The sequence below is a fragment of the Artemia franciscana genome, chromosome 1 (assembly GCF_032884065.1).
Source record: "Artemia franciscana chromosome 1, ASM3288406v1, whole genome shotgun sequence".
Taxonomy (NCBI): domain Eukaryota; kingdom Metazoa; phylum Arthropoda; class Branchiopoda; order Anostraca; family Artemiidae; genus Artemia; species Artemia franciscana.
This window is the reverse complement of record NC_088863.1, coordinates 42078699-42103025: the sequence shown is the minus strand read 5'-3', so window position 1 is coordinate 42103025 and position 24327 is coordinate 42078699. Positions and strand designations below refer to the sequence as shown.

The 24327-nt window shown below is 33.3% G+C and overlaps 1 protein-coding gene across 1 annotated transcript in view; it reads right to left on the bottom strand.

Moving 5' to 3' along the window:
- The window catches only part of LOC136029888 (ribosome production factor 1-like), a 32684-nt gene extending 9205 nt beyond the window's left edge, over positions 1–23479 (bottom strand). Inside the window, exons 1-3 of the mRNA XM_065708372.1 lie at positions 23394–23479; positions 12594–13061; positions 6665–6898 (exon numbers count right to left, since the gene is read on the bottom strand). Coding sequence (XP_065564444.1) covers positions 6665–6898; positions 12594–13052 — 693 coding nt within the window. The 5' untranslated portion in view covers positions 13053–13061; positions 23394–23479. The remainder of the gene's footprint in view (positions 1–6664; positions 6899–12593; positions 13062–23393) is intronic.
- Positions 23480–24327: the final 848 nt, after the last annotated feature.

Here is a 24327-nt window from a genome sequence, read left to right as displayed (position 1 = left end):
TTTAAAAGTTTATCTCATGATAAACTTTTTCTCCTCAACAAGGAGATAATTTCTTTTTTTTTGGAAAATAGTGTACTCTTCTCTTTTTTTTCTTTTAGGGACTTTCAGAAACATCGCTTCCAACAAAGTACTGGTTGAGCTACTAGTGACACTTGAAGTCTATGTTACTTCAGAATCACCTATAATGTGAAACCTTAGTACCTCCAATTATTTCTTCAATATTAAGTTCAAATCACCTGTAATATTAGCAAGAAATTATAGCGCCTTCATTTAGTCCAAAAAATTAAATTCTTAATTCAAATCCTATCTATTTCAAATTATCTATTATTTCAATTATCAATTATCTATTATTCAAATCTTATTATAGTATCTATTTGGCATAAATCCTCTATATTTTTGATTATATAGATCCATTAAGTGTATGACTAAAAAGTCACTTTTTATACGGTTAACTCGAGGGAGTGAATATAATGTAAGAATTAGCTTTCAATGAGCTCTTAACGATTTGCTTGCAACGTTCCAGTGACCTTCTAGCACTGGAGGAAAACAAGAGTACACAGGAGAACACAACTATATTTTAGGGTTTTCTAGACGCAGGATTGAAAACCTAAAACTCTGGGTTGCCGACCATCTGCGATCTGCCACAATTTTTAGAAGATTTCGAAGTTTAACTCGGAATAACCGACAATTTGGTTTCGTAATTACTTTATAATGTGAAGTGTAATCTGGAAAATAGTTGTCAGTCCTGAATAAACTTAAAATGCCAATCCTTTTTCATTAGACAATTTCTTTCACATTGTGCTTTCTAGTTTCCAGTTACTATTTCGCTAGGCTATTTGTGAAAAATTCTCAGTCTAATTTAAGCCTAACTTCCCATTCTGATATTGAAAATGGCATTTTCCTGCCTCTATTCTCATTTAGCTGTCAGTCTTGTAAAGCCATCTACAAAGCTAAATTTATAGAGACATTATTAACATTATATAAAGAATTCTCGCCTCTTACTTCCACTATTAATAATAGTATATGTATATAGTATATGCATAATTTGCATATACTGAAAACAATTCTTATTTTGCTGTGTGTTTCTATTTCTCCTAATAGCGATTAATAATAATAATAAATCACCATCACACCCAAGATTACTGAAAAAACAAAGGAATGTGGATTGACAGTTTAACAATATACATATATATATACATATATATATATATATATATATATATATATATATATATATATATATATATATATATATTTAACAAAAAGCTGCAAAAATATTTGTATATATTTTAACAAGGGGTTACAACATTTCAAAAACTTGAAAAAAGAAAACCAAAAGTTTGAATCTTAGCAGATATCATTATTAGAAATCGGACTTGCTATAATAATTAAATATTTTTGAAAAACTTCAGTATGAAAAGACAGCAAATTGTCTCAAATTGTCTGCGGTTAGAAGACACACAACAATGAGAATTCATATAAAGAAGCCTGCCACGTGCCGAGTAACGGGGCCTGGCGGCGAACGTGCCGAACCCTCGTTATTATATATATATTTATATATATATATATATATATATATATATATATATATATATATATATATATATATATATATATATATATATATATATATATATATATTACTATCTTTATAAGTGAGCAATAATTGTATATTTAAATATGTATTTATTTTTCTTGAAAACGGTTCCATGTTTTTTCGGGAAAATTTGTATCCTGAGATATTTTGGCCAAAAAAAACGATCTAAGGTCGGAAGTTTGAGAAAATTCGTTAAGAGCCTTAATTCTGGAAAAAAATATTTATGTGAGTTAAATAATTTTTATATTCATCAATATTGCAATGACGTTGTCACGCTTGTCACACTTATGTGGAAAAATTAAAGATTTTCACGCATGAAAAAGATTCCAAAAGTTTAAAACAAAGATTTAAAAATAAAATACCTTTAAAAATACTTCAGTATAAAAAGACATTAATTTACGTAAAGAGCAAAAACTGGTTAGTGCAAAAATATTTGTATATATTTTAACAAGGGATTACAACAATTCAAAAACATTAAAAAGAAAACCAGAAGTTTGAAGCTTAGTATAAATCTTTGTTAGATAAACATCATTACCGAATTTCTTTTCTTATAAGCAAAGCAATGTCTTTTTAAGACATGAAAAAAAAGGTTTGAAAAATTTTTTAAGTTCAGTTCAGAATCGCTAAAGTTATTACGTAAACTGCAAGAATATTTACAGTGCCTGAGCAATAATTTTAATGTTTTAATTGAAACTAGAAAAATGCCTGAAAATTTTAAATTAGATTGTTTTTTCTTAGACAAAATCAACTCGCTACGTGATTAAGCTTGCAGGTTTAAACGCAACCAGTTATACAAAGTCAGTAGGAAGGCCCAAAAAACAAATTTTTTAAATTATTACAAATGACAATTCGATATTTTGACAAGGGATTACAACAATTCAAATACCTTATAAAAGAAAACCAAAAGTTTCAAGCTTAGTACATATCGTTTTTAGAAATCGGGGAAGCTTCAATAATCAAACATTTTTGAAAAGACTTTAGAATGAAAAGACATTAAATTGCGTAAAGAGCAAAAATATTTGTATATATTTCAACAAGGGACCACAATAATTCAAAAACCTTAAAATAAAACCAAAACTTTGAATCTTAACAGGAACCGCTGTTAGAAAAATATCACTACAAATTTCTTTTATTATAAGTATACCTTTTATAAGTAATTTTTTTTATTATTCTAGTATAAGTATACAATTATCAACAGGAGCCCTAACCCTTCTTTTCCCACTGTTTCCCCGTCAGAGATAGAAAAACGAATTGAAAAACTATTAAAAACAGATATTTGTCCTTTCGATATCCCGTTTCCCCTTATTAGTGCCTTCGGTGACTTCCTTTCTAAGCCCTTATCTTTCCTGTTTAACGAGATATCTGAGTCTGGGCAAATCCCCACAATTTGGAAACAGAGTTTCATAATCCTTTTGAAGAAGAAAAACGAAAAGCCTGGTTTTGAAGGCGTTCGTCTTATTACTCTTACTCCTATTTTCTTGAAACTTTATGAAGGATTCCTTGTAGATTAGCTTAAGGAAAAAATCCTACATCTTACTGACCTGAGGATATTCGGGAACCTAAAATCCACTTCTACCTCCCATTACCTCGTTTCTCTTATTGAGCACATCGAGAAAATCCTCGAAAAGCCTAATTCCTGGCTGGATTTAATTTCCATTGACCTTGAGAAAGCATTTGACCTTGTTGACCACAATATTTTAATTAAGAAACTTGCCATCGAGTTCAATATTGATCCCTTACTGGTGAAACTGGTTGCCTCCTTCTTAACAAATAGATCGCAGGTTGTCAAATACCAGAATCATTATTCAAATGCTCTTCCTGTCTACAATGGCATAACCCCAAGGTACTCTCCTAGGTTCCCTCCTTTTTTCAGTCATGATTAACAGCCTCGCAAAGGAATTTCCTGACCGACGGAAATTTGTTGATGACTTAACTGTTGTTGAAACTTGCTTCAGAAATTTAATAAGTGACCCTATGAGTATCCTCAATGCAATTGGACATGAGGCCTAGAGACATGACAGTAAACCCTTAAGGTCTTCGTCATTATTTACAGTAAACCCCTGTAAATCCACGATAATGCCGATTTGTTTCCTAAAATCCTCAACCTGTTTCTTCATCCTATCCCTCTTGAAACTTCCGCATCCTCATTTAAACTGCTTGGCTTCACAATTTCTTCAAATTTCAGGTGGGATTTCCAAGTTAAAGAAATCATCCATGGAGCTAATGTGTCTATCGCCCTGCTTAAGCTCCTAAATAAATCCAGCCTTGCCCCTCCCACTCCTTAAGGATTTCACGTCTTTTGTCCGCCCGCATCTCGAATACGCTTGTCCAGTTTGGCACCCTAATATCGCTCGGGAAGAATCAGAAAAAATTGAATCAATCCAATAAAGAGCCTTGCGCATAATTTTCAAAGAAGGCAAGGTGCCATAATCTCTGCTTCAAAAAAAAGCTAGTTTGTAAACCCTTGAGCGAAGGAAGACTTAGTTGTACCTCCGTTTTGCACAAAATGCAATAAGAAACCCCCAGGGCGGCAATGATTTTCCCCAGACGTCACACCCCATCCAGACTACTGCCGCCTCGAGCTCTTTCTGAGCCCATCCCTATTTTGTCCCCTTCATCAAAGAAAAGATAAGTAAAATATCCCACTAGTTTCTCCCTTTCTTTATTGGCTGATGATACTGCCCAGGTTGTTGCACTTGCATGCTTGCTAATTTTCATATATTTTATACTATGTTCTCTTTTTTTGTGCTTATTTACTTATTTTGTCCCCTGTCCCTCCCTTTTTTGACCAGTTTTTATCTTCTTAACACTTTTATTGACTTTATGCGGTTAAACTATTGACACTTTTTTAGTATCCCTTTTAATTTATATATATTTAGATTTATATTTTGTTCTTTTTTGTATTTATTCGCTTATTTTGACCCCCTTCCCCTTTTTTAATGTCTCTTTTAATTCTTTTTCTGACTTGTATTTGTTTAAGTTTAGTTTGACCAGTTTTAATCTTTAAATTTTTAATTGACTTATTACAGTTTAATTATTGACTCATAAATGATCATTCATTATGATTTTTCTTTTTTGCTGTCGTTTCTTGCATTTTTGCCAGTTTTAGTGCAGCCACATGATTTGTCGACTCCGGAATCCGAATTTGGCCCTTTGTAGGCTTGTGATAGAGATGCTTTTAAACTGAATCGGGGAACCTGTACTTAGATGGCGGAATTCGCGAGTTCTGAAGTAACTCGTATCGCGTATCATTATCCGGATTCTCAATCCTATCTACATAGCTTCTGATATCGTTTTCGCGGAATATTCTTATATTTTTGGCGTTTGGATTAGGCTTGGGGCTACACACTTTAGTTGATACCACAAACAAATCATGTACAATTTCGTTATCCGTTACGGCGCTCAAATTACTAGTAACACTGAAAGTCTCTTTAATTTATCTTCAGTTATACCATCTACTCACCTTGCTGTTGAGCCAAAAAAGCTCTCCAGAGCCCTTTGATGCCTAACACTTCGACATGACAAAAGCTTAATTTTATCCAAAGACTTTACATTTTCCAAACCCTTCCAGAATTGCAACTAATCCTATGGGGTATCTGTTATTATTTGCTTAGTTATACTGATAGACAGTTTTACTTTTTACGGGAAGGCAAGCTATAGCAAAACACCTTGTTAGCTAGTGTCAAAACCCCTCAAGATTTGTCCACTTCGTTTCCATAATTAGCGTCCAATTCACAGATTTATCACAAAAATACACAGCGTAGCTTTGTTAACTCCAAGGTCCAACTTATGGAACTTTTATAGAAAAAACGTGCAAAAATGTGGATCTGGAGAGAACAGCTTTTTCGTGGGTGGGGAGGGGGGGGGGCAATAGTAAAAACAATAATGCGCTACTATTAATTCAAGCATCAACAATTTATTTTTGCATTTCAAACCTCCCCGTGGTATTTTGTCTATTTTTGACATATCAATTTTCCTTAGCTGTCACTGCTGTTTTAAACTGCTCCTTCAAACTTCAGGCACTCCATCCAAAACACATTAGAGCAAGCCTTCGTTGCTACTCTCTTAAGATCGGGCAGTTATTCGGGAGTAGATGAGAATTAAGCTTGGAATACTACCGGCAGGAAAATGCAAGGGCAAAAGGTTTTCAGAACCTCAATCACCTATAAAATTTGCACGATTCCCTCTGTATTTTCCGGATAAATCACTTTTAAAATTCGCTATATCCCAGTTTCGTTAAGCTTTAAATTAGAAGCTAGCAATAAAATCCATAAAAAGTTATGGTTATTTGACTTCCAAAGTCCCGTTACAAAAAGAAGAAAGCACCATCAATTTTTGTGATATGCTCAAATCTTGGAATATAGAAACTTCTCTTTAAGTTGCCTCAGCCTGAATAATTGGATTCGTAAGCTCCAAAAGAGGAGGGGAGTGGTAAGAAAAAAAAACACGTATCCTTCTGTTAGTTTGTTTTAGTAAAATTTAACCCTTTCCAGTTTGCAGAGGCAAAAAAAAATTACATATTTCTGCACTACACTGCATCACGCCCATTTGTTATCACATTTTTAAAAGCATCAACAGCAAAACTTTGCATTTGTAATGAATTCAGGAGCTAAATTCTAAGTCAAGCATCAAATAAATATTTCAGCAGTACCTACATATACCTGAATTGCTTTCAAAAGAACTGTCGCCTAAAGCTACCTGGTTTTGTTTCTCATTATTGCTCTTACCTATTCAAACAAAGCTATCAAACATATCATAGCAAATTGGTCTTAAACCTGTCTACTGGATTTTGTAAAATAGCAACCGAAAGCAAATATTACAATTTTGGTCACTGGATCTGAGGACAGCTCAGAAATAAAGTAAGTTTTTCAGAACTTGATTCAGTTTAAAACTTAGCCCTCCCTTAATTACCAGAACAAGTTGTTTACCTGAATTACTATTTACTGCGCAAGTTATAAATTAGTATTCATCTATTATGTTAACTTCCTTCAGTTTTTTTTTGCCTGAATTAACATCCATTTATTAAAACAAATAATTCAGTAACACCATTTATTTTACAAAACTTACCACGTGAGGATTATCTGCTGTTGTAATTAGGACCTTTGGTTCGTAAGTCCTTCCAAAATAGTCTTTAAACTCGTCCGTCTCGATATCTAGTTTAACTTCTATATCATCTTCTTTCACTGTTGTTAAGTCTTCTTCTCGGGTTGTCTCGATGGTTCTGGGTTTCTTCTTTTCTGGGGCTTTGTCTCCAAGCTCTTCTTCCATTATCTTTCTATCAAGTACTCGCCTACGTTTCAACTTAAATAGAATATTATATTAATTTGTTACTGTCTTTTACCTTTTTTTTAAGTCGAAACCCCATTATATGCCTAAATAACGTTCTTGAAAGACTTACCCAACTATATAAAAGGTTTAAACAGCCAGTTTAAAAACCTTTCTTTTGATAAAATGTTAACAATATGTTAGTTAAATTTGTCACCACCACTGAACCACACTTGATACGATTCGCAAAATAATAGACACAGAAGGGAAGCTACTTTCTCCTACTCCTTTCTTGCTACTTTCTTGATACTACTTTCTTGCTACTCCTACTACTTTCTTGACGAAGCTACTTTTTCAACTAATTAATCATACTTGAATTTAATGATTATAGAAATATTACGCAAATAAGTCTGACTGAACAGACACAGCTAGTAAAACTCATGAGCTTCTCGATCTATGGTACGGAGTCATGTATAGATGGGTACTCATTGCTTCCCCTCAATACAAATATTAAAAATTGCGTGTTGGCCTTTCCAATTGCTTTTGGGCCCTTGCAATGATGTAACTGTATATACTGCTAGATATTATAAATCACCCATTAGTTAGTTGACAAACTATGTTTCACCTTTATAGCGGCAAGAATAAACAAAAATAATGGCCAACTTCAAAATAGTGTAGCCTACACAAGGAGATATTTAAGCAAAACTGCAATACAGGAATTGCTCCCTTTTTGGATTTTTTTTTTCTTTTCGCCATGTGGCACTTTTCATTTGAGTATTTCTCTTTTTGCAAATGGACAAACGATTTGCAATTTTTTTTTCCATACATCAGGAAAAAATCAATCTTTGCATCTCAAACAAAAAGATGACAGTGGGATGATATAATAAAAACGATGCACTTTCATTGTCCTTATAAATGGTAAAATTTGTTGTTAAAGAATCTTCATTGCTACCTCATGCCTAAAATCTTATAACACTACTGTACAGGATTGCACGTTTTATAACTCTATACACGGGGTTACCAGATGGCCTAGTTTTTGTTTTTAACCAATACAATACCCTTCCACAATCATGATTCCCCGCCAGAAAATATGTATAACGTTTCCCTTAATAGAACAGTGCTTTTTTGTTGTGGGACATCTAGAAATAGTTCAAATTACCTAACCATTGGTGTTCTTGGTATTTATTACTCTGCATTATAAAACAATGTCACAAACAAGATAATAAATATAAAATAATATTAATTTACCGTGATGCTCATTGACATCTTTTGTAACTAGTATGTACATCGTTATTAAGTAAGTTAACTTGCAATTCTTTATACAATTAAATCTATTGGTTGCAATCTATTTATTTTAAGAAATTGGCTTCTTAGAAATACCAAAATATCAATGTCCTCCTTTCCATTGCTGATGTCCTCCTTATAGATATTCTCAGAGGGTAACCCAGTCTATAAAAAGTATTTAGGCAAATACTCTCTAGTTAGACAAACATGCTCAAATAACAAGCACAAAAACAGATGCATTAACCATTTTACAGGCAAGGCTAAAAAGTTTTCAACAGATCTCCAATTAAAGTCTATAAGTTATCTCAGAGTGACCTTGGTTTGTCTTAGAAGTTTGATAATAAAAAAAGGGGGAGATGTTAGCAAAACTGTTTTACTGTGCACTAGTCAACAATTAGACCATTTCGCTTTAATGTAAGTCTTTTTAATTTCTGTTAGGCTTTGATTTCTCTAAAACTTGATATACAAAAGCTTTTACAGTAGAGGCCAGTTTAGTTTGAGCACCATGAAAAGTGACAATGGTATCCAGCCCATACCATCGGAGAAAACAATCTACAATCTGTTAAATGGTTGCACAGTCCTAACACATGGTATGAAAGTTTTCCTGGTTTGTACTAGTCTGAAAGGTAAAATTCTTCTGCTCCAAATTGATGTCAATTTTACCTTTTTCCTTCTTTTTCTATGGAACCAATTGTTACCCAGTTGGACCAATTGCTAATGATCTCACCAGTCAAAACACTAATTATAAACTAATTTACCAAAACAAGCCTAACCTGGTAGCACTCGGTGGAAAAAATGGTGGCTGTGGACCTCTCTTTCCCAATTACTGATTAATGGTGATTTGTCAACTGTGTTGCCACTCTTAGTGTTTTATCATTATTTCTAGTAAATTCTTTTCTTGTCTAGGAATCTTTTTTGGCTTGACATTGTTAGTAATTTTTCTTAAACAGGTGATTTTTATGGTATAGAGCGTATATTCAAGCCAATAAACCATTCAGGAAGTTCATTACTGAAAACAAAAAGGAACACTTTAGTGAAAACTTCACTGAAAGCCAATGAAATTAAAAAACTATTCTACTTGCTGTGTCTCAGAAACCATAGTTAATCAAAACTGGATAAATAAAGTTTGACAAAAACTGGATTGACTAAGTTTATGAACCCAAATTTATATGAAGCAGTGCTACCTAATTAGTTAGTGTTATGGTGGTATTAAATAAAAAAATATGTTTTTTTTTCAACCGAAAGTACAGAGCAACATTAAAGTTGACTTTTTGAAGAATGTCTCCTGAAACACAATTAGAAAAAATTAATCAGAATACAATAAATAGCTTTTTTAAAGTTATAAAAAAAGGTTTAGCGTGAATAGCAAAGATTTAAGGAGGGGACAACCCCCCTCACATCCGTAATAACTTCTGTTCGTTTTAAATTCTAATGTTGCTCCTTACTTTCAGTTGAAAAGCCAGTTTTTTTTATTTAATTAATAATTGCTTTATTTTAAATAATATCGGGAAATCCAGCTCCCCTTCCATGGAAAATTCCCTCAACCCACTAAATATTCGTCCATGGAAAGATCTTCCAACTTACGCCCCCCCCCCCGACAAAAAATATCTGTATACTTCCCACTAGCTAATACAATATGTATGTAATAGACGACTTCGTAGCTTGCAGATCTTCCCCGAGGGCTGTGGGGGGTAAAGTCATCCTCAAAGACATACCTATTGGATTTTTCGACTATTCTGAATAAAATGGGTATCTCAAAATTTTGATCGGACAACTTTGGTAAAAAAAGGGCGCGGAGAGGGGCTAGCCACCTTCCAATATTTTTGGTCACTTAAAAGGGCCCTAGAACTTTTGATTTCCGATAAAACGAACCCTCTCCTGATCTTCTAAGACCACTGGTTTGATACAATCACTCCTGGGGAAAAAAGCCAAAAAAAACAAAAAACACTCATCCACGATCTTGCTTCTGCCAAAAAATGCAAAATTTGTGCAATTTGGATATATAGGAGCTTGAAACCTCTATTGTAACGTTCTCTGATATGCTGAATCTGATGGTGTGATTTTCATTAAGATAACTTGATCTTTTGAAGGCGTTTCCCCCTTTTGACTAGGGCAAATTTTCTCAAGCTTGTAACTTTTGATGGATAACATTGAACTTGATGAATATTACATATTTTGAATAAGCATAGAAATTCGATTCAACTGACGCATCAATTGTTATCAAGACTCTGTTTCTTAGAGTTTTGGTTACTACTGAGCCACATTGCTCCTTACTTAAAGTTCGTTACCATGAGCTGTTTCAAACCACAATAGCAAGGCAGCTGATTAGCCCTTATGTTATGGATTATGGAACATTTTAGTTGACGATAAGAGCTTGACCCCTTTTGATTTTTTTGGCAGATTTATTTTATTAGTAAAATCCTTACGAAAGATTAGTAACAGCTTCGACATTTGATGGTCAACACACTGTAAATATAGACTAGCCCATTTGAAAAATAAGTTGTTTTTTTCGTTCGCTTAGTTCATAAGGCTCCTTTCCCAAAAGTCGACAAAAATATTATGGTAATTTCTATATTCAGTTTTGCTGTAACATCTTCTTTGCTGAACTAATTTTTTGCTGGTACATCTTAATAAGGCTCAAAAATTGTTCAAATATATATAAAAATAATACCGAGTATATAGGCCTACGCAAAAATTTAGCCAGCCTTACACCGGGCGTGTAGGCTGTTTAGAAAAGAGACGCCTTCAAAAAATGGGCGAATTACACGGAATATTAGACACTGGACAAAAAATTGCACAAACCGCAACATTTTGGAGGCCACATGCCTAAACTTCTCCGCAACATAAACTTAATTAATGATTAAAGCCATTATTTTTATTTTTGATGAACTAAAAATAGAAGAAAACCGGCAATTATTATTGAAACTCCACTTATTGTATGTAATAAAACCCATTGTATGACACACCTTGGGCCTTCATTATTACTTACGTTATTTTACTGACATGAACATCTTTATTTAGACCTATCATCCTGTAAAATTTTCAGAAACGTCAGTTAGTGGGGGTGGGTAAATTGCCCTCCCTAGATTTCATAAAGCGTATGTTTTTTCATCAGCATGATTAAATATAAGAAAGCATTGTCATCCCTACATTTTTGTGAATTAGTACCGCTTATACAAGGAACTGCACAGTGGCGTCAGTTCAGGAAAATTGAGGGGGTGGGGAACACAATTGATTTTCCGATCTCTAGGTGGACAAATTTGTCATTTTCTTATAATTTTCCTATGAAATTAACAAAAGAGGTATCATTTCATGACAATATTTAAAAAAAGGTACTTTCCACAATCCTCCGCCAATTTCCCAGTAATTATACTAACTCAACTAGAGTAAAAAAAAAGATATCTGAATCGATAGTGAAAAAACGGAAGTTTTTATGGACAAGGAAAAAATTCTTAAAAGAAGGAGCGACTGTTCCACTCATTGATCAGCGGAATAAACCAAGACTGGCAACCCCGGAAAATGCAAGGGATGGAGCAAGTACTTTTTTATTCTTTATAAAGATACAAAAGGGTATTTTTCAAAATCCAATGGGGTTTTGCTTACAAAAAATAAAACGCCAAAGAAACGTATTTTTCAAAAGTTATCGCTGGATCACACCCATTCCCCAGTAGTGCCCCTGTGTTACACATGCTATAGAAAAAAATAATTATATTAATAGAAGCCTAAAAAGCGATTAAAACCGTTGATTTAAAAATCCAAAAGCACATTATGTGATGAAGCGACTAAATTATAATCTTAGCGATTTTTAAGATAATTTAGTGATTTTTTTTCAAGATTCTAATGATTTTTTTACTTGGTGGCAACTGTGTTCGTCACAGCAACAAGCCACCTGAGACCAACACAGCTGTTTGTGCTCTATGTCCACCCTATTCTGTTCTATACTTCTCTATACTTTAACAACGGATATTGTGGAGGCTTTTGTAAACCACCCAAGTGTGTGCACACTCACGGTAGCATTATAAAATAAACCTACTTTTTTAGCAAGTCTTATATTATTGATGGTTTAAACTTTAACTTTAGTGTGACCATTCCACTGTTTTCCCTGGTCGTTTTAACCCGGTGACTGAACTTACCATAAGATCCAGGTGGGCGATGATAAGAGGATATTACCATACAGTACTAGAAGAGAGATTTACACCAAGTGATATACTACTAGTCTTGCCAATTACATAAGTGCAAGCTATATAGCAACAGGTTCAAATTCATTTCGTAAGATAAGCAACAAATTAGTACTTTTTATTTATCACCAAAACAGATGATAGTAACCCTCAAAAGAATCTAGAGCCAGAAGTTTTTAGTAGAAAATTACTATTCTGTTAATAAGCATCATTTGTCTACACTTAGAAAAAAAAATGTTGGTAAAATATTAGGTCAAATTCATAAATACCTTCTTCTTTTCTTCCTTGAGCTTCTTATATTCCTCCTGTCTTTTTATTTTATTCTTGATATTTGATACGCGTTCCTGTAACTTCTTCACTTTAGCTTCATCAACGTCCCCCAAACTTGCCCTTTTCCTGATTAAATTCTTGCTCTTTGTAGTAACTTTCTTAACCTCTTCCTTGTTGTCATTATCTGAGCTATCTCCTGCACTGAATCTGTCAATGATAACATCCTTCTCATCAAGATCTGAACTATCTTCAGCACTGGATTTACCAGGGGCCTCGTCCCCATGAACACTCATTTCACTTTCACTGCTACCGGAATCTTCATCACTATCAGTGTTGTATGTGTCAAAAGTAATGGGACCTTCTCCATCTTCCCCTTCAACGACAAACTGAGGCTTTTTCTTCCTATTTTTGCCTATTTTTGGCTGGATCATGCCTGCCTTCATTGAAACTTTGGGCATAATGGGGAACTAAAAATATATGATATGATAAGAGCAATAATAATAATACAGGAATTTTTATTTCTATTATATATATATAACAAACAATAAATTAGAAATAAAAAAAACACCTACAGAAGAATGGTTCTGTATATATATATATATATATATATATATATATATATATATATATATATATATATATATATATATATATATATATATATATATATATATATATATATATATATATATATTCTGTATATATATATATATATGTTATATATATATATATATATGTATATATATATATATATATATATATATATATATATATATATATATATATATATATATATATATATATTTATATATATATGTATATTTGGAAGTTTGACTTTCATCACCTTCAAACTTATTAAAAAGTAGAAAGTTTGAAAACTTTCTTTATGGTGAAGACACATAGTATCTTACGAAATAACTTCTCTTACCAACTTAGGATACACAACAGCTTCTCAATCTTCAGTAAATGTCAAGTTACCATCTAAGCAAAATCCTAGTAAATGTATCTTGCAATACAAAATCATACAGCAATCACAGACAGCTGCTTATGACTGCAACTGTAACTAGTTAGAACCGTGATTGCAACAACTTGCATATGCAGCTACTTACAACTGCAACTACCTGCGACTGTGATGGTGAATATTTGACATGGTGACAGTGACTACCTGTGACTGCTATTGCAACTACTTGGAACTGTGACTTTGGATACATGCACTTCAGCTGCATGTGACTATGACTATTTTTAACTGCAACTGTGACTACTTGCAATTGCTACTACTACTACTGCACTCAACCAAAAGATTTTAAATGCATCCAAGTTGTCAAAATAGCACAGACGCATTATCTCAGGAATGAAAAAGGGCATTAAGTTGCAACTTTCAGGGAAAGTTGAAGTGGATGCAAAACTCAATTAAAATAAACTATGTATACCCAGATTGCCTAAAGAATGTCTGTGAAATATCCCAGGAAAAACTCATACTTGTATCTTTAGAGCATATCTTTAAGGTATTTAATTAAAAGATGATATGTGCATCCAGTTTTTTTTAAAAGGAGTATTTATAATATCCTAGGAAAGGTTAAGGGAATTATGCTGAAACTTTCAGGGCAAGTGGAAGAGGACTGTTGATTATCGTTGTGGAACCAATGCTGCCACCACTTATTGGAGTCGCATGCCTCACAGCCACCAGTACTGTAATGCATAATCATCATATAACAACTGAAAGGCCCAAACTTTAGGCAAGGGTCCCACCACCTGGGTCACCCCTAATATCTCTAGCTATCTCTTCAAAGGGTAAATGGAGCCGCCCTGTCAATAAACTAACGACAGTATTTCTTGCAAACTCTTCGTCAACCCTGCCTGGGTTTTGGGGAAAATAATCTACACAGTTGTAGAAAATAACTTACTTGTATTCCTTCCAAAGGTCACTTCACAAAACACATCTATAAACTGTGGAAAAACAGACTCTCTTAGCAGAGTTTCAATGCAGACTAAAACAAAAATTACCATTTCTGCACACAAAAATTTTTGTAGGAACGGACCTTGGATTGAACCTGGCCAATCCTATAAATGATAGCTACAAAGTCAAAGGCATTTTTATATCATTAACTATCAGCGGTCAAGTCCAGGAAGACAAAAATAGAATTTAACTTGAAAGCTTACTTATTGGAAAACCACTAGCTTAGCAACAAGATTTTAACTTATCATTGAAAATTATATTATAGGCAAATCTAAGCAAATGTAGTTATGGAAAGGAAAAGAGGTCATTCATCTGAAAAGAGGAAATAAATAGGGGTGGAACCCCACACCTCCCGCCGTAAGACAAATGATATCCCATGTGCTGCGCTAGTCCACCCTTACAAACATAAACACTGAACTTCAACTTTACAAAATCCATTTGCCTTCTTTCTTCCACCAGCGTCTGTGCTACTGCTTCCACCCCTTGGCTCCAGATCTGTCGACATCCATACGTCTCTACTGCAGAACAACCATGGTCTAGATCATATGGGCGTCCACATTAGGCTTTGAAACCTGAAGTCCACAAGATGAGCAGAAAGTAATCATGCTTAGCATGATTCAATACAAATTTTCTCGCTCCCAGGAATTTACATTTGAGAGAGGCATAGAATGAGGTTCTGGCACATTCGATGATGCCAGTCATCATGAAAAATTGAATGAACTAGCCTCTTACTCTCCATCGGTGGAAACAACACCACGTCTTGATTAAAACATGAATTACCTCTCGCATAGTTTGAAATACTCCAAGGCCGAAAATGCAAAGACCTGTAAAAACGAAGAGCGTATAGGGAAATCAGGCAGGAATCTCAACAAACCTTCAATTTCTCCTGGGTTCCCTCCACTAGGATAGTCGAGTGAAGAACACTCTTCAATGCCAACTGAACATGAAGTTTGAATACAGAGCTTGAGGAATAAGGTTTGCAGGGAATAATAGTCGTATTCCCAAGAAGGAGTTAAAACCGTGAATAGGGTTACTGGACAAAGGTTTGGGTGAAATGTGAAGTCCACAAGATAGGGAATTCCTTCCTAAGCTTTTCCAATCCAACCCGAAATTCAAAATATCCCAATTTTTCCATAACCATTTTAGTCCATTCAATTTTATTCTACAATTATCTGTAGTTTTTCCTAATATGTCATGGACCTTCTCCTCCCTTCTAAGTTTTTTTTCGTCTTACCATAGTTTTGTAAATTTCCCACTGGATCTTGGACCTCTTCCCCCTCCCCCCTGAGCTGTTTTTCTTCTCGTAATTTTGTAATTCTACCATTTTTTTATTTTTCGCCACTGCAGCCTGAATCCATATATTTTGTCTCTTTTTTGCATTTCTTTTTTGTTGTTCACGTTTCTCAATTGTGTCAATCGCGCAAAATAAGTATCATTAAATCTGAATTGGAATCCAGTGTCTATCATCTTTGACTGCCTTTCTTTATTGTATTTGTGTTTAATATTCCTCATCTCCCTTTTTGTTTTGTTTTCTTCTGCTGTAGTATTAAATAAACCCTAATCAAATGGGAATTGGATTCCCACATTCGGTTTTTTTGTATTGTGCTAAAATTTCTCAAGCTTTACAAGGAAAAGCACGTACAATGAATTTATTCTCATTTTTCTCGCGTACAAATAGTGCTGCATTTTGGTATATACTTGTTGGCGTCTTGTATTCATTACATGTGTTTTGAAGTTTTCTGTTTTCTTACAAATTTCCTGAAAAATCTATTTTGCTTGTCTTATTTTCAATATTATGTGGCTAATGTATCACATCCTATTTTTCAGGATTATCCACATTTCAAACTGGAGTATTAAGCATTTTGTTTTTTAGACAAGAAGGCTTGGCCTCCCAATTTATTTTATGGGCCAATCCACCTTCCCACATAGTCAACGAAGCAGCATGTTTCCCCTCTTAGCATTTAATATCTGATAAAATTGCATTCTTACTCGACTGATCCTTGCACTCATTTTTATGGCCAGCCCATAGCCTAGAAGTTAGTTGTGATAAAATCTCACTCTCTGGAATTCCCCAGTGGGCTTCTATTAGACCTATAATGGTCCTTCTAAACTCTTAGCGATCTCTCTCTTCATCTGCTGCTCTAACTATTCTTTTGGTCTCTTTTTTTCTCTAGCTATTCTGTCATTCTCCTCATTTTCTTTTGCTGTTCTATCCCTCTCTTTCTTTTCTATCTTTCTTCTCTTTTTGCATTAAGGAATTCATCATTTGTGTAAGATATACTTATTATACAGATATACTATACTTAATTAAAAATGATGTATCAAAATATTTTACTAAACCGATTTATAATAGTACTGAACCAACTACGAAAAGGCCTTTGAGACAGGCTGCTAAACAAGCAGGATTGGCTCTAAGAAATTGCATCTATTCATTTTGTTCTCTTTAGTTTGAATGAGCTCATATTCTCATTTCATTCTTTTCGCCAGTCCTGGTTGAACTTCATTGAAGTAAGGATGTTAGGGCTATTTTTTTTAAAAAGTTTTAAAAAGTGTTTTTAATTATTTAGTTTTAATTCTCACAATTTGATTGTAAGTTCATATATATATATATATATATATATATATATATATATATATATATATATATATATATATATATATATATATATATATGTTTATATATATGTTTATATATATGTTTATATATATATATATATATATGTATATATATATATATATATATATATATATATATATATATATATATATATATAAACATATATATAAACATATATATATATATATATATATATATATATATATATATATATATATATATATATATATATATATATATATATATATATATATATATATATATATATATATATACATATATATATATATATATATATATATATATATATATATATATATATATATATATATATATATATATATATATATATAGTTTCTCTCTTATTTTTGTATTGTGCTGAAGACGGCCCTTGGACATAGGGCCGAAATATCCACAGAATTGATTTCCACTGTCTTGAAAAGATTTTCCCTATTGTCTCTACTTTGTATTTGTTTGTTATGGAAAGGCAGTGCGGTCTTCGTCGCTATTTTCATATACTTTATTGCTTTTCTGCGACCCCCAGCTGGACATTGTGTTCCTACTACTCCTGCTACTTGGCCTACTTTGATTCTCTTTGTCATTGTATCTTCTTAATCTGTATTCTAGGTAAGTTCTATTTCTTTGTTCCGTATCTGTATAATCTCTGACCAATATTATTTCAAAATTCAGCAAACTATTATTAAACAATTTTTATTTCAATCCACATGAAAATACTTTCTCAAATCTCAAACTTCCAGTCTCTGTTGAAAACTAGTTATGACCCAATTTGTTGATTCTTTATGCAAGCTAAATAGTTGCATGATATCTTGATTTGTAAAATTTTACTACATTCTAACTAGGCAATACCCATTCAAATTTTCATAATATTTTTAATTAATTCCATCTTTTTCACAACATTTTTTTACATGCAATCACAATAGGCTACTGTGCAGACTAAATTAAATCACTTGCTCCAAAAACATAGATTCTTTTACTACTAGTGCTCCTAATAGGTCCTTTAGTCACTGCCACCACTTATTGGTGCGGTATGTTTTGCGGCCACCACTATTGTGATGCATAATCATCATATAACTATTGAAAGGGCCAAACTCTAGGCCGGATGTGCCATCACCTAGGTCACTCCTAATATCTCTAGCTATCTCTTTGGAGGGTAAACGAACCCCCCAGTTGATATACTAATGACCTTATTTCTCGCAAGCTCTTTTCCTACCCTTCCTGGGTTTGGGGAAAAATAATCTACATGGTTGTAAAAAATAACTCACTTCTATTCCTTCTATAGGTCAGTTTGCAAAACAGATCTATAAACTGTGAAAAAACCAACTCCCTAAATATCAATGGCCAAGTCCAGGAAGACCAAAATAGAATTTTGCTTGAAAGCTTACTTATTGCAAAACCACTAGCTTAGCAACAAGACTTTAACTTATCATTGAAAATTATGTTATAGGCAAATCTAAGCAAACGTAATTATGGAAAGGAAAACAGGTCATTTATCTGAATAAAGAAAAGAAACAGGGGTAGAACCCCAACATTGATTGAAAATGATTTTGTCAATTAAAAATAAACATAAAAAAATTCTCATCAAAAGAAGATTTTCAAAGAAAAGTAACAAGCTACACTAAAACAGAGATTATCATATATAATGTTAAATAGTTTATCAAGCATACAAATACCATAAATCGACATCTATAAGCAAACTAAACCCAAAACGAACAAAAATTGCAAAACATAACCCAGTCAAACTCAAAACAAGCAGAAACTTCCTCAAAGAAGAGTAGGGATAATCCTCCTAGGCCTTCTAAAAACCAGAACATAACTTGCACTTTATTGAAAACAAATATGTTTTAAGTTTTTATCGTTTTAACTTTCACAAATCAAAAAATTTGAAGAATTTCAGGAATGAATATCAGTATAAATTTTAAACTGTCAATCCACATTTACGTTTTTATTTTCAGTAGTCTTGGTTACAAGAGTGTTTTTCTTTTTTTATGTTATGAAAAAAAGACAGCATTGGAGCTTTTTTTAGCAGCGAAAACTATAGGCGAACTCTGCCAGGGCCTTGGGGAAGCATCCTGTTCCAAGCAATGAAAAAACGGAAGAGGGTTGGGGGACAAATCAAGATCCCCATAAAAAATGATGATTTTCAAATTGACAACAAATAGTGTCAGATCTGATTATACAGTACTTTACAGATTACAACCACAGACCCCCCCCCCCAAAAAAAAAAAAACATTTTCTGACAACAAAACAACCTTTTTGCCTTTCGTTTTGGAGTGTAAGGACTATTAACCTAGATACCCACAAAATCACAAGGGAGATTACTGGCAACTTTCAAAAGCCTGCATGCACTGTTGCAAGCATAATGGGTGAGATAATTACAAGGAAAGAAGATATTGATATTAGATGGAGAGAATACTTCAGCTAAGTACTAAATTATCCTTCCCCTACAATTCCCATAGAGCCTCCATCTGGATTGCTGCTATTTGAACTTGATATCAATGTTGAATCCATTAGTCTGCTGGAAATGAAAACCATTTTACAAAGCCTGAAGAATGGCAAAGCTGCTGGAGTTGACAGTCTACAGCTTGAATCGTTAAAACATGGCACCATTGTCTAAATGAAATCTCTACACAAAATTTCAAACCACATTTGGGAAACTGAGTGTCCCCACTGACTGGAAGAAAGGGGACATTGTTAAACTTTTTTAAAAAGGTTGGACTGCTGACTGCAACAATTGGCAAGGTGTCAATTGGAAGTAAAGTATTTTGCCAAATACTCCTAAATCATATTCAGTCAAGAACTGACAAGATCTTGAGAGATGAATAACACAGATTTCAACTAAACAGAGCTAGTGCTGATCTAATATTCAGTTTAAAGATATTAGCTGAAGAATTCAATGAATGGCAGACTGAAATATTAGAAGCATTTGTTGATTTTTTAAAAGCGTTTGACTCTGTGCAATTGTTATGTAAAATATTACAGTACTATGAGCTTCCAGACAAGATTACCTTAAATTGCAGCTCGGATCAACCTGAGGATTTCTCCTTGCAAAGCTCCAGAGTTGATGAACTGAGTTGATTTCAAATTTCTTTAGTGACTAGATGCAGTTGAATGATCAATAGCTTCCTACTTGAGTTTACACTCTCTAGAAGACCACTCAGCATCCAAACTTTTTTTGTTCAAGATGTCAAAAGATTCAGCAGTAACTGTTTCTTCTGAGGTTTATTCCAACTGTTGACAATTCTTGAGGAAAAGAATTAAGTGCAGACTCTGCATAAGGTAGACTGCTTAACAATTTTCAGTTGCAAAATCTAGTTTTTAAATTAGGACCAACAGTAGGAAATAATGCTGGGAGAGTATTAGCCCTCTTTCACTTATATGCTAGGATGGCATTATTTCTATACATCATACCTCCAGTAAAGGCAGAGGATGAAGGTAGTAATATTGCAGTATTCAGTCTTTGAGACATTTTGAAGATATTTTAGGAATTAAATTGAAGTTACTGTTTTGCATTCATAAATCTTGTCCTTGGGTGTGCAGTAGTTGTCATCAAAAGGGGTCCAATCAAATGCTCAATCTTGATGTTTTAGTGGCAATACTATTAACCCCAAGGGCTGGATAAAATGCCCCCAGTGTGGGTTGTAAGCCCAAAGCCCAAGAGTCTTCACTTAACAGAATTGGGACTGTCATGCTCCCTGACCTCTGCAAGGTAAGGTTACTTACATGGTTTAATTCAAATCATTAATTGACAAGGATTTGTGCAGTCAGTTTATTCATATAGAGATAGATTTATAGAGATTAGATGGAGAGGAAATTTTGTTTTATACAACCTTTCCTACAAAAATAACAAAACAAAAGCATTTTAAATGAAGATATAGGTAGAATTCTAGTTGAGGAATTTCTTACTATCGTGGAAACTAGCTGTGTCAAATGAATAAAACTTTCAGGAATGGATCAAAGTCAAAATCATGCCCATGAAGGTATTGTCAAGTTACTGTGTTTCCCCTTTTCTTTTTTTTTGGTAGCTTAGGAGATATAATTCATGACAAAAAAAACTTAATTTTCAGTTTTTAACAACCTTTTCATAGGTTTTAGATTTTGAAAATGTGATTCCTGTTATTTTGGTAAAAAATTTTATGCAATTCTAAAGGTTTTTTGCCTAAATTTAAGACATAGATTTACAGATCTTTAAGACCCTAAAAATCAGGATTTGAGCAATGGCATGAGGCTTAAAATACTTTTCTTAAGCCTCATCAGAGCAGAATATCTTTTCTTGGAAGGTTTCACTTTTGCAACATAGACATTTGTAAAGGTGAGTGCCCTCTAAAGGGGGAAGGAGTGATGTTATGTGTTTCAAAACATCTAATTTGGGTATTTTTTGGCCTTGGATTCAATCCTAAAAATTTCATTTACCTAACTCAACTAGTATACAAGATAGCAAGAAGCCTCTAAACTAGAACTTTACCAAAATATAAAAAAGCTGTTTTCCAAAATCTATGGAGGAGGCTGTGGGCATTGATGTAACTTGCTAAGGAGCAGGGTTGGCAACAGCTTCCCCATCTCCAACCCAAGATGAAATTTAGTTACTTCAAAAAACCTTGTTAAAACTAAAATAAGCCTGCATATTTCAAGCATACACAGAAACAAGTCAGTTTTCTTTAGTATATCTTTGCTTTCATGGTACTATATGGCTTATTTGGTAAAATTCTAGACAAGCTACTTTTTGCTATCTTCGAAAATGGTTAGATTAGGAAAAAAACTTTCAGTAATGAATCCAGGGCCAACAATATACTCAGGGAAGGGTTTTGCCAAGTCACAGTGTTTACCCTTTTCTGATAGGCCTATCTGTGTCTTAGAAATTTGCCTACTTGACAGATCTATACCAATTGAAATTTTAATAAAACAAAATTATACCTTATTTTCAGTTGTTTTTTTCTCTGGTTTTAGTCTTGAAACCTAATTTCTACTATTTAAGTAGAATATTAAGCCATATTAATGTTTTTTTTTATAAATTCAGGAAATGTATTTACAGATCTTTGAAATCTCATAAATTGGGATAGAAAAACAGTGAGAAGAAAAAGTGAGAGCAAAGTTGTACTTTGTTTGTACTTTATTTAAGCAGATGATTTATTTTGAAGGTTTCAATTTAAAAAAAAAAGGCTTTTAAAGGTCAAGAGGGAGAAAGACTTGATTTAGGTACTTGAAAATATTTTCCCATGGGATATTTTAATCTATAGATCTATCCCTAAAGTTTCATTTTTCTTTGCCAAACCACTTTTCAGGACAGCAAAAATTAACTTGTCTAGAGTTTCATTGTTTAGTTTTCAGTTTTTACTTTCATTTTTACTTGATTTGGGAAAATTGGCTCTAACTTCCCTGCCCCCTCTCACAGGATTTTGAAAAAAGTACAAAAGTGGTTGTGGACAAGTATGTAATTAGAATATGAACTCCTAGTCCTGTTTAACAGTAGAATAGTAGGCTTTTTACATGATTTGGATTGTTGATGAAACAGCAAAATTTATAATTCTGATTATGTAATGGTTGGTCAAATCCTTAAATTGCATTGGCCAGGTAGATAAGGTGGTGTTGAACCCCTTGTAGAGAATATTGCTCAGGATGTGACTTCATCAAAGTTTTGCACCACGGTGTAAATGTATGAGCAGTCTCCTTATGTAGAGGACTGCTCATATATTTACACCTGCAGCATCACAGGTCTAGACACAATTGACACCATTAAGACTTTATTAAATTTGTAGTTGTTTTAATTGCTTTGCAAGGTACACACAACTTTATGCATCCCTTTATGTTCTTTCTAATTGTATATATTGTTTCCATTCCCCAATTTGATCCCTTAAAAGAAACCTTAAAGTGGCACCTTGTAGCCTACCTTGTTAGGCCATTCATCACTTGCAAAGGTTAGTAAAAACTCTCAAAATATTTGAAAGCAGTCATAAAGGTACTATATTATAATAACTATTCCTAAGACTTCCCTTTAAGCTCTCCTTCCAATGGATTAACATGGTCAAGGCTATAGTCTAGCATGCTATGTTTAATGATAGTAAGGCCCTAGTATGACTATTTTCTTCACACGAACGTAGCCTACTAGTGTCCATTACAAAAAAAAAGAGACTTAGAGTAGTTTTTTTGTGAAATTTTTAGTAGCAATGAATTATTACTATGGTTTAAGTAACCTAAAATGTGCCTTACCACACTAAAAAAGCCTCGTGCAGAAAATTTTAAATTAAAAGCAAGTGTAGATAAATTGCGTCATCTTTTGAAAAAGTCAAAATAATGCGCTACCTTTTTTATTCTTATTTCTAGGGGCCTTCGCTACGGCCACAATAAGCTGTTTTTACAAAATCGACATTTAACCCATGGCTATGGCCAGACTAAAATGAGTACCATTTATCAGCTGCTAGAAAACATTAGATGAAACAATTTTGAAATATATAAGAATACCTCCTTCCACCCCCCCCCAAAAAAAAAACTAAAATGCCTATTTTATTCAAAAGATTTTTTTTCGGTTTGTGCAAAATTGATTATGTGTTTGATTGAATGATTAAGTAAACTGCAACAAGTTAGGCAAAATAAACGCCTTTTATTTCAAGATTTTTGTTTCAAACTAAGGTAATTCAGCAGGTAGATACTAAATTGATTAAATAAGAAAAACAAGTTTTTCAACTGAAAACAAGGAGCGACATTGGAACTTAAATCGAACAGAAAATACTCCGTATATGAAAGGGGCTTTTCCTCCTCAACGCCCCGCTCTTTATGCTAAAGTTTGAGTGTTTCTCTTAACTCTACTTTTTTTAAAAGTAAAAAACTTTAGCCTTAAAGAGCGGGGTGTTGAAGAAGAAAAGCCCCTTTTATATACGGTGTAATTTCGGTTCGTTTTAAGTTTTAATGTCGCTCCTTACTTTCATTTAAAAAATTATGCTTTTTTTAATTTAATTTCTGAACTTTTTTGAATTAATGCATGTTTTGATTTTGGCTCTTCACACATAAATAATTAAAACGAAATTTGCATATTATTTTTTTTTTTTTTTTTTTTGGCTAAATGGCTTTCTCATAATTTTAATCGGCAGATTTTGAGAACAAATGAGCGGGTGAGGAGGCCTAGTTGCCCTCCGATTTTTTACTA